Below are 12,095 nucleotides of genomic sequence, written 5' to 3'. Positions count from 1 at the left end.
AAACCGTGCTGGCCGCAGGCCTGCAGGCACCTGATTTCTCCATGCTGGTTGGCTGGCCCCGCTGGCGCAGCCAAAACAAGTGACGTCAGCTAGCTGTCACCACCGTTTAGCCATTTTGGCTGTCATTGCTGTCGGTGCTGCTTGGGCATGTGACTGGTATGGTACGGTGCGGTGGTCATTCTTTTTGCTTTATTTGCGTGTTCGGGAACCGTGAACATGAAAAAAACGCAAGAATTTGGACTTGGCAACAAAGGCGGACATCATTCGACGGGTGGAGGCCGGCGAGAAAAAGTCGTTGGTCGCCGATGCGTTCAGAATTCCTTGCAACACGCTGAGTACAATCCTGAAGAACAAAGCCTGCGTGATACTGAAGGCAGTGTTATCCGTTCACCCTGGGGCGTGTCGTATACGTGCTCCGACCTACGACAAGGTTGAGAAAGCTTTGTGCGCCTGGTTTTTAGAGACACGTGCCAGAAACATCCCTGTCGGCGGCCCGATGCTCATGGAGAAAACGAAATGGTTTGCTGTAGCCTTCGGAGAAAAGAGCTTCACTCGTGGCACTGATTGGCAGCAGCGTTTTAAGACTTGCTACAGACAGCATCGTCGAAAAGACCTTCTCGGGTGAAAGCAGCATTGACACGGAGAAGTGGCTGTCCGAAGAGTGGCCAGAGATTTGCGATAGCTTTTCGCCGTCGCAAATATTCAACGCAGATGAAATAGCTTTGTTTTGGCAAATGCTGCCAAATAAGACTCGGCACCTGAAAGGCAATACATGCCATGGTGGAAAGAACAGCAAAGTGCGTGTCTCGATTTTGCTCGCTGCAAATATGGTTGGGTCATGCAGACTGCGGCCACTGGTTATCGGCAAATGCAGGTCACCATGCTGTTTAAAAAACACAAAAGGCCTCCTGGTTTGATACGCATTTAATAAGAAGGCTTGGATGACACGCGATCTTTTCACAGAGTGGCTCTGAACTTGGGCTGCCGAACAGGAGAAGTCAGGCCGCAAGGTTTGTCTTCTTCTCGACATCTGTTTTGCTCATCATGTCATCTGCCAGTTGAAAGAGATCACTATCAAATTTCTGTCGCCAAACACAATGGCGAAGCTTCAACCTCTCGATCAGGGCATAGTACAATTGTTTAAGGTTGGCTACAGACGGCAACTGGTGCAAAGGCCTGTAATCAACCTTCGGTTGAGAATCGAACTCGAGGTGGACCTCCTCGGAACCATACAGATGCTGGCTGATGCTTGGAATGACGTGAAGCAAAGCACAGTCGTGGACTGCTTCCCCAAAGCAGGGTTGGTGGTGTCTTCAGATGACGGGTGTCTAGACACAGAAGACGACGGCGCTGGATGCCTGGACAGAGAGTTTCATTAGCTCTCAGCGTTCGCAGGTGCCATCCCGAATGGTGTAACAGCTCAAGATTTTGTCAGTGCTGACGACGACGTGCAAGCCGTTGCAGATCTTGCTGATGCTGAGATTGTGGCTGACATCATAGATGCCGAGGAAGTGGACCCGAGCAGTGGCGAAGATTCAGGTGAAGAGACCCAGCCGCCATACACTGCGGCTGAACTTGCATTCGCATTCAATGTCATTCGTCGCTATTGTGGTGCAATGGAAGGCACTGGACTTTCTCATTTGGATACCATCGACAAGCTTGAGAACAGCTTAATGAACTTCATGATGCAGAGGAAAAGGCAAGCTAAGCTCACGAACTTTTCCTTCCGAAATTAAGTGCGGTGGTCGTGGAGCTGTTCTTTTGTTTTTTGTGAACTTTTGAGGAGCAAATTGGTAAGTTCCCACTTGTCACAATTCCGGGGAAATTGTCCAAGGTGCGCGCAGTTTTGAAATAAGCATCTAATAGGCGTATCTTATATTTCGAATTATCGATATATGTATCACTTTTTCGCGATCCCCTTAGAGTGTGATATATCCGGGATCGACTGTATTTGGTAATATTATGCATCAAAAATACAGGGGGCATTTTTCTTTTTATTAGTGCTGTGGGCGACTCTGATCTTTTGTACATTTGTTGCAAATAAACCTGGCCGCTTCCCTTTGTGCCATCTTGAGCTGATAAATGTCTTTTGGTAGAATGAAGAAACGGAAATATGGAGCGTGAAGTAAGTTGTTTGCTAAAATTGAGAAAAGATTTGTGAGGCGTTAGCAATGGCACTTTTTTTTTAGGCAAAGATGGGAACTGGTGTTTCCTCATCAGGGTGGGAAAAATGTAAAGATAATTTACTTTCTTCTTTAATTGGTCCCTTGTTAGTTTCTGCCTTTCTTATATGTTCTGTAGCTGCATTGTCTTGTTGTCTTCTTGAAAATGGCATGTTTAATTTTAAACAGTAAAGTGTCAGCCTGCTTTCATTGCAGCATTGTTTATAAAATGAAATTAGTGAGGCTTGTATTACTTGTTGCACTCAAAGAGTTCGTTACCTCATAGACCCTGCATTCATCGTTGCGGCTGAAACTAGCACAGGCTTGTGAAGGGTGAAGTTCAAGCCTGAATCAGCAGATTCGAGTAATTTAGATTTATAGTGGCACTTTTGCTTAAAACATTTCGCATGCGGAATGCACTGATGCAAGTGAATCAAAGGGAGCCATTTGCGTCACAAAAGATGTACACTGATATCTTCCTTATCAAGATAGTATTCATTAAATAAGTTTCATGTGCAAGTGCGAAGTCATGCACTCCCTTTGCATTTAGTACTCTGGATTTTTTTTTGTGCTGCATTTTTTGCAGCATGCTTTGCACACTGAAATAATCAACTTTCAACATAGTACATGGTAGAGCAAGAGTTGAGACATGATTTCCAATTCATGTAGCCATGAGCCAACTTAGAAAAACTGCACAGCAATATGGAACACGGCAGTGGAGGGCAAGGAACAGGCTCCTCTCATTTTCCTCTCACAATTGAAGCTTAATGGAACACGGCATTATTGTTATCCAGTTTTCTTAGACAAATCTTTACCGTCTTGCCGTACTTACCTAGAGCAGTGAATCACAACTGCAGAGTCGTTTAGTAACACAAGCTCCTCCATCATTTCTTTATAGAATACAAGAATGTGTACCCAGGTGTTTCAACAGCACTTCCTACTACTGCTTAATTACTACTGTGGCGTACATGGTGATTTCTGAAGGGAAAGGAAATTTTAGGATCCTGGAAATGGTTTCACTTTCTGCGAAGGGGTGCACAAATCCTCACTTCAGGATAGCTTGTCCTACTTATATTTGCTGACTCTCAATAGCTAACAGATGTTGCTGTCATGGCATGCAGAAGGTGGTGCATTGTATCTACTGACACCATTTGTCCTCTGCCTGCAGGACAAGTTGGAGAAGCTACTCAGGCTAAGCAAGGCATGGCAGGCGGACCCCGCTGCTCTGGAGCACATCTGGTCCGAGGTGTCCGACCCGCTGTACTCACTCCGAGACAGCGAGAAGCACCTTGGGTTTCCACCCAAGGTGAGGTGCTGGCATGCGGGAGTGTTAACTTCAGCCTGTGGTTGCATTGTTATTTGGCGTCTGCTGGTTTGTCTTTTGCTCCGATTCAGCCTTGTTCAATGATCCTGACATCCCAACAGGTAGTGGTTCATTAATTAAAACTTGCCCTAATTCGTATGCATTGAATGTGTTGAGTGTAGCCTGGTGATTAATATGAGTGGTACACGAGGGCTTTAGACGCCTTCACATCAAATCTTGCTCAAGGGAGCATGCTGCCGGGCGGCTAGTTTGTGGTGCTGTGTAAGGTTTTTAATTGGCATTCAGTAAAAAAGTTGATGGAGCTCCGCAAATACATTTGAGACTTTCAAATACCTTTGGAACGTGAGTGTGTGTACTCACACACACAGCAACAGGATGCCATCATATGGGAAACAAAAATTGACAAGTGAATTGGTGCTTTAACTTAGCGAATTAAACACACAGACCACATGATAGTCATCTTTATATACTTCACAACATACAACTGCACAACATGACAGCTCTGGAGGTAATCTTTGATCTCATTGGCTTCAGTCTTTTGCTGTCTTGGTTTCGGAGTCCAGCTGCGTAATAGCAGATGTGCTCAAAGTTAAAACTGAAAGCCTTTAATAAGAATGCCATTTTTATCGTCATGTATAACCATAAAACAGAAGAGGAGACAAACATGGAACACAAAGGAATGGACAAAGAAGCGCTGACACCGTGGTTATAAACTTGTGTTTGGAGGCAATAGAATGAAGAAAGATGTGTGCCTAGCTCACAGGAAGGCTTTTAATAATTGCTTGTGTCTAGTAAAAAAAATGAAAAAGGAAGGACAGGTCATGTTTATGACAGCATTTTGTTATTATTAACATTATTTCTTGCAGAGTTCAGTTATGCAACGAACAAACTAGCAAAGCATAGCTGGCAAAGGTTAAACTAAGCTAGCGAACTAAGCTTGATGGCCACAGTACCACTGCAATGGCATGTAAATTTTTGAACTCTCAACTGCCTTTTGAAGTGGTCAAGGAGCACTACAAAAACCCATTGCATCCAGATGCCATTTCATTCGAATGTTGTTTGCTAAAATGTGGTGCCAAAAAGTCTGTGCAGCATGGGTACAGTTTTTTTTATGAAACTGCAAATTCACAATGAAGCATTCAGTTTACGTGACATGAGAGCAACTGCAGGATGCGAACAGTAGCGAGATCCTAATTCAGAATTTTTATCCTCGTGGGCTTTTCATTTCTAGGCACGTTTTCTGCGAAACAGTAGTTAGACATATGCGGCTTTGTGTCTAAGCCGTGGCTAACATTTTTTTTCCGTCGCTGCAGGCAACCACCACCTACTTCTCTAAGAACTGCACGGAGAAGGATGCAGAGCTGGTGTCCACCTTCATGAAACAGAAGGTCAGTTCATTGTTCCCTTTTTTTGAACATGAACACATCATAGATAGTGAACAAGGGAGCCGTAGTGCTCCCGAAACAACTTTTTATCTTTTGATTTTGGCCAGTGACCAGCAATCTGCATCACCATGATTCCTGACCAGACTGTATGCCGTCAAACCCTCGACTACATGAACACATCGTGGTCTTTCTGTGTGGAGAGACCAGGGTGGAATGAACACCAATGCTTTCTTTGGAAGCATCTGCTCTATTTGGCGGCAAGGTTCACCGAACTGATGGGCTTCACGCTGGGTTTCCTCATATGCAAAGGCGTTGCAATGCATTGCACAAAGTTTTGTGCTTGGAGAATGTAACCGTAGGTCTCGGCAGAGTTTCTACCTCCTGGGGTGGGCTAGTGGCTTTGGAGCTCCACAACAAAGTTTGGGGGTCTTGTGTTAGATTCCCAGCCACTGTGGTCTCATTCTGATAAAGTGAAGTGCGAAAATGGTAGTGCAGTGTAATTTCAGCGCGTGTTAACAAGAGGTGACCGGAAATTATCTTGTCGGCCTCCATTACAATATCCTTCGCAGCCACTTTCTCGGTTTTGGCATCTACAAATTATTATAAATAGCAGACGTTGTGTTTGCTTTTTGCTATCAAAGGTATACTAATCGTTTTTACTTCTCGCAAAGCAGTGCATGCCTTGGAGTTCACCATCATGCTGAGTGAAAGTTTTGTTGTTTGATCACTGGAGTGTGGCCTTGAAACCTGACAATTTCGCCTTTCTACATGGTGCTCAGCTGCTGACCTGAAAGACACGGGTTGGATTCTGGTCACAGTGGTTGCATACAGATGGAGACGAAATGCTAAAGATCGGTGTACTGTGTGATGTCAGTGCACATTAAAGAAACCCAGGTGGTCATCCCTAATAGCCTGAGTCGCTTTTTAGGCGTTAAATCCCATAAACCGTTCACCTTTTCTCCTGTGCAGTCTGTCTAGCCTGGCCTCATTAATTTGGAGCCCTTGGTTATTCTCTCTCACACAGCAGCCCATCTACTCAAGGTGAAATGTAGCAGCTACTTCATGTGCTACGTTTGTTTATATGTTGATTTCAAGAAAGTAATGAATGTGTTTTGTGTTTCGTGAAGAAATGCCGCTTGTGCTTATTGCAAGAAAAAAAATGTTCCAGTAGCCGACCGATTTTCTGGACTCCAATAATTTGGACTTGCGTGATATCTCACACTTCGCTGAGGAACCGTCGCGCACCTCATAGGAGTGTGTACATTTTCAGGACCTATATTTCGGGACTTTTTGGGGTCTATAAGTGCAATTTTTCGGATTAAACCAGCGCCAACAATACTGTAGAGATAATTTTTCAACCTAAAGTTTGTTATTTCGGCCCTAGTATAGATACGCGGACATTGCTGTAACAACCAACTTGTTCTCTGCTGCCGTGAAAGGCTCCATTTTGAATTTAAACGGAATCGGCGGGCGGCGGCGCTGACACAGTGATCGGACGGACTGGCTTGGATAGGCTTGGCTATTTGTTCTCCAGAGTTGCCATAGGAGATAATGGGATGCTTTTTCGTTCCTGTCGAGATGGCCTACAAAGAGCGTGCGGGTCGCATTGAAAATGGTGTGGTGCAGCAGGACAGCTGCAGCATCCGCCGCAGCTTGGAGGCCACCACCCAAGATGCGGGGGCCAGCAAACGCGGTAGAAAGAGGGTGGGAGGAGGGGACGAGTGTATTAAGAGGGCGCTGTCTTCTTCCCATGGGTTACCTCTCGGTCTTCGCGAGCGTCGTTGCCCCATGCAAACTGACCGTTCTTGCTTCGCGCGGCGGGTGCATTCGTTCACGGCACGACTTGCGGCCGTGTCACACTGTGTATCGTGACATGAGAGGGCATGGAGACGACGAATATATGATTGTGGCTGACATACAGTCTAATATTATCTCTTGTGGTCTGAACATGGGGAGCGGCAATTTTCGCGATTTGAAAGCTGGTCTTTCGAAGTTCACAGATTTCTTGGACAGTTCGATTATTCATACCATTTTCTGGGGTCCCGCTGAGTCTGAAAAATTGGTCGGCGGCTGCATTTAATTTTATCCTTCATGAAGCAAAAAATCGCACTTCATTCATACATTGGCACATATTTGCAGGGCATCGAAGGCTACATCACGAGGCTGTTCCAAGAAGCAGGCAACAGAAGCTGGTGACCAGGACTGCTACGAGATTCGATACGCTTCTGTCCTGTCCTCAGGTAGGCTGATGCAACGGAGAGCGAGTTTTTAAGCCCTTTTCTCTGTTCTTTTGTTATTCACATTTTGTGGACACAAATGAACTGTTTTTTGTTATCATTTTGGTAACCTTTTTGCTGTCACGCTCAACAAAAAAGGGTGTAAAAATGGCCTTTCTAATTGTGGGCGGATGTAGAAGTGAAATGCCTTGCCATAGATTGTTTAACACTGTCGGGTTTTATGTGAAGGAGCTTCTGCTGTATTGGTGCCCCTGGGGCTGCCTTGTTGGAGCTTTTGCTGCTGCATTCCTTTATTAGTTAGCAGCGTAACTTGTAGAGCTCTGAACTTGGATCCAGTGCACCTTCTGTCCTGCCTTCTGTCAAGCACCTAAAACTGTTTTTAGGAGGGGTTTGTGAACAGAAATTGATTTAGAATTCGTATCTGGTCACAACAGGGTGAAATATGTCAGCAATGCTTGGAGTGGGCATCTTTGGCTGGTGATGGGAGGCAGATTATTATTTGCACAATCCATTTCCCCACCTCCTTTCATTAAAAAAAACTAAGGGTCGGTGTGATGGGAACGGTGTGGTGTTCCCATGGAAAATTTTTCGCCCAAAGAGCAAAGACGAAATGGGCAGGTATGTACAGTAGAACCCGCATATGTCGAACTGGCAAAAAAACGCCAATAAGTTTGATGTAATGTGTAATTTAATGTAAAAGTAGCAGTGAATTTAACTACGTACAGACACATTGAGGTGTAAAAAAAAATTATTGCAGTGACAGCCACTTACTGTGCGCAGATTACCGAGCGAAATAGTTGTGAATTTGTATGTTTCTTCATCTTCATTGCCTTGAGAGAACACATATTTCAATATTATCGATAGACTCCAAACAGCTGAGATCGCAGCTGTGTATTGATGCACAATAGCGACAAAACCATGCTTAGCTCACGGAACACGTCAAAGCACATGAGCACAGGTTCTCTTAAGTCCTCGCCACAATTCGCTTTGGTGGCGTCCTGATTATCGGCAACGCGGGCAATGATGTCTTTGTCCGCAAGCTCTCCTGCAGTCTTAACACCGTTGTTCGTGGAGACAAAGGTGCCTTTGGCTGCCCCACCCAAACAGCACCAGGAAATTTAGACAGCGGGTTCCACAAATCATCAAGACCAGCGATGGCTTCGTCTAGCTCACGTGACGAAGAATTTGCTCTGTCTTCTTCAGGAAAAAAGAGACCAGAAGGTCGGAAGCAGTTCTGTATAGCTTTTTTTTTTTTTTTTTGGCATCATTCCACGACCCGCTCGGCTTAAACAGGGCATGTAACAGGTCTATCTTTAGGTCTTTTCCAGTCCTTTTGCTCTGCAGGAGCCATTCAGTCAGACATTTCTTACAACCAACCTTCGCTGCACACATTATCCCTTGTCCAAGGGTTGAAGCAGCAACGTAGCTTTCGGCGGCAGGAAACAAAGTGCAATTTTGCTGAAACTAGCACTGCAGTGGCGGGCACAGCCGTTGTCTGTTAAGGCAGACTTTGCAATCTTGGCCTACCAGGTCGTCATTCCAAACTTCAACCACTTGGTAAAAATATGCAGGTCATCCATGCTCTTTGATTGGACCTTTAGGTCACTGGAACCAACAGCTTATTTTGCAAACACCACAGAGACTTGCTTTTTTTCGTCTGGCCTCTTCTCTGCTTTTGCCCAAACGTCAGCCTTGTTCTTCGAAATGGTGCTCAGTGTGCTTCTCAGAATCTTGCATGCTGCTGCAACTTCAGATTTCTTCTCAGCTCGTTCAACTCGCTTGACAATTCCAGTTTCATGGAAAAAGGGAGGTTCTGCCATTTCGCGGCTTCTGTCGTGCACACACAGACGCAGTGAATACCATGCGAAATTGCTGATGGTAGCATGGTGCACCATATATGCGAACTGCTTGACAACGAATGCACAACTGCACAACACGTAAAAAACGCTTATTCTAGTGGGCTCGGTACGCGCCCACGCCTACATCATGGAAAATCTGCGTCATTGGTCTGCGCATGCTGCATAGCACCAATAGCACCCGCAGGTCCATGCGAGAAAGCTAACCTCCGGAGACGTGGAGAGGGAAAGCAAACTTCCTTAGTTGACTGCAGTTGCTCGAATTTCAACCTATTGGATGTGACGGCTAATCTTTGTATGCTATAGCTGTACATTTTCCTATACATTCAAATTGTAGCTTTACTGCACTCAGAAATTAATTGACATGAAGGATCTAACCGAGTTCAATACAATTGGGTTTGACTGTAGCCAGCCAGCTACTTTTTCTTAACTTTCCCATGGGTAGCAACCACTAGAATACTTTGATTTGACTTCCACATGCCTGGTGTTTGGAATCGTAAGCAATTCAAACTCCAAATACTTAAGTCACTCTAGTCAGGGCTTCCAACCTCGTGTTTCCTTTGTCAGAAATCTTGGGAGGCTGTGATGCCGATATCAGCCTGCCTGCATTTTGTGAGATTCCTTGTATTTTTTGCCCCCCCCCCCCCCCCCCCCCCCCCCCCCCCCCCCCCCTTTTATTTTGCACCAGATCTGTGCTTAGCAGCACATAGGGTGAGCCTTTGTGGTTGCCACCGGTTGCTGTTGAGCCGAGTGCACCCTAGTGTAAAAGATGCTCTTTTGCTCTTTTGTTACTGGAATGGCCAATTTCGTGCCAGAAAATGTTACATGTAGTTCTGATTTGTGGCACATTAGAAAGCGACCGTTAAAAACTTATTGCTGGCTAGGGATAAATAATAGTTGGTATGTCATCCTTGAAGCATTGAGCGCTAAGTGGAAAACAGGCAGACAGAGGAAGCTAAAACATGCACAGGACAAGTGGTAAGGCCTGTGCCTATATTCCGACAGCTGTAGCCATAGCCCTAATTCATTATTGATGTTCAGCGGTACGCTCAACTTGGTGATGTTTGAAGGGAGTGGCAAAGAATTCCTGACAGGGCTTCCCTCACAGTGTTAAAGTTTTTGCGGCTGCTTCCATTGTGCACAGGAGTTTCTCTTTTGAAAGCTCGTTCTTCAGGCAAGAAGCCAACATAATCCTCAGGATGCTGCGTTATTCCATGACAGTTTGCTTAGAAGTCATAATTGCTACAACTGCCGCTGTGATTGAGTGGCTTTAGCGCTCGGCTGGTGATCCCATTGTCATGTGTTTGATCCAAGCTGTGGCAGCCACATTTTGATGGAGGTGAGATACAAAAATGCCCATATGCTGTGCGATGTCAGTGCATGATAAAGAACCCCACATTTTCTGAATTAATCTGGAGCCCTTCACTATGGCATCCTTTGTAGCCCATATATGGCTTTGGGATGTTAAGCACCACATCCATACCATACCAGAGTGCAGCCTTGGTAGCTATCAAGTTAAACTTGTTGCTGCTGGTATTGGTCTTTTGCTCACAGAGGACAAGGAGCGGGCGGAATTCCTAGGCAGCGACGTGCTAGACAAGAGCCGGGTGACCTTCACCCGGGGCGACTACTCCCCCCTGCTCAAGCTCGTCGTGGACAACCTCCGGCTAGCTCAGGTGTGTGGCCCCAGTTAGCTTCCCAACAGCACCTTAGGCCTTGAAGCCGAGTCCTAGATATGAGAGGAAGCCTATGCATCTTGAGTTCTAATTCGAGATAACCTGCAACACGGAAAGTCAAGTAGACCGCCTGCTGGTCTTGTTGCAGGAAAATGCAGCCAACGACAACCAGCGGCAAATGTTGGGCAAGTACATCGATAGCTTCACGGTGGGCAGCCTGGACGCCCACAAGGATGGCTCTCGCTTCTGGATCCGCGACAAGGGCCCCGGTGTCGAGTCGTGAGTGCTTTTGTGTGGATGTCTGTCTGTCTGCCCATTCTTGTGACAGTTTAACCTCGGTTTAACTGCTAAGCTTAATAATACAGAGGAATTGCTTTGTTGTATTGCTTTGTATCGGTGGGTGACCTCAAGTACAGGTATTTTATACAAAGGTGGTTGTACTTGCAATCATCATCATCATCATCATTTATTATACTCTTAAAAGCCCAAAGGGCCTTGCACTGCAGTAGGGGTTTGCTGCGAAGTGATTTCAAAGGAAATTGTAATTTTCTTTAAAAATTTTGAAGCGAATATTTCGAATGCTTGTCTCTCACAAAAAATGTTGGAATGGCACAATAAACACATTCAAAATCATGCATTGTTCTAACACACAAGGCCATTACATGAAAAGAACATAGAATGCAAAGAAGCTTTGTAAAACTCGTCGATGCTGTGTCGGCTATCTACAAAAATTGCTATCTGAAATTGAGGGAGTTTGACTACATGTGGTGCCAATGTATTGTGGGGAGCCGCCTACTACTCTTAATTGCGATCGTCTCATGTTGCAGAGCTGTTGCTTTTCAGCGGTGACACCGTGGTCACTTGATAGACGCACACACCGCATGCCCACTGCCACCCTGTGACGTCAGGCGTCGGAAAGGAGCACCTGTCTTCATGTGTCTCGTACTAGCTTCCCTTCGTGCTTGCATCGTTGTGCTTGATTAGCTAATTTCATGAGAAGGAGAGTGGCTGCGGCAGCTACAGTTGGCTCAGACCTGTCTCATAGAAGCCTCTTCCAATAGAACCTGCCAGACACTTGGCAGGTGCGGATCTGGGCACGTTGCTTGCGCTTGCTCACGTCTGCTTTCACGTGCATGCACACACTGGCTCTAGCATACATGCGCAGTGCGCACAGTGCGCACGTCCAGCAGGTGTCCATGAAATGGGGGCATTGGCTGTGTGCACGCCTCATTGCCATGCTGGAGACGAGCACTGAACCAAAACTGCATAACGCAAGCGTTCCAGAAATGTTGCTCACTTGAGGCAAATACTTTCGAGGTTTTGAATACCAAGCATTTGGATCAAATCTAATAATCAAATACTTTACTCTTCGACCAAGTATTCAAAATACTAGTCAGATATTTACGTGTCCTTACACTGGAGAGTGTATGAGGACACAAGAGACAGGCACAAAGC

At 45.6% G+C, this 12,095-nt stretch overlaps 1 protein-coding gene across 1 annotated transcript in view; it reads left to right on the top strand.

Annotated features, from left to right (window-relative positions):
• Positions 1–12,095, top strand: part of LOC144099315 (dipeptidyl peptidase 3-like) — a 55,005-nt gene that overhangs the window by 23,310 nt on the left and 19,600 nt on the right. The window contains 6 exon segments of the mRNA XM_077632530.1: positions 3,331–3,468; positions 4,800–4,874; positions 7,011–7,040; positions 7,042–7,111; positions 10,519–10,640; positions 10,789–10,919. Of these exon segments, the coding sequence (XP_077488656.1) occupies positions 3,331–3,468; positions 4,800–4,874; positions 7,011–7,040; positions 7,042–7,111; positions 10,519–10,640; positions 10,789–10,919 (566 nt within the window).

This window comes from Amblyomma americanum, chromosome 7 (genome assembly GCF_052857255.1).
Source record: "Amblyomma americanum isolate KBUSLIRL-KWMA chromosome 7, ASM5285725v1, whole genome shotgun sequence".
In the NCBI taxonomy this organism is placed as follows: Eukaryota; Metazoa; Arthropoda; class Arachnida; order Ixodida; family Ixodidae; genus Amblyomma; species Amblyomma americanum.
Note: the sequence above shows the minus strand (reverse complement) of the source record. Positions and strands in the feature narration are given on the sequence as shown.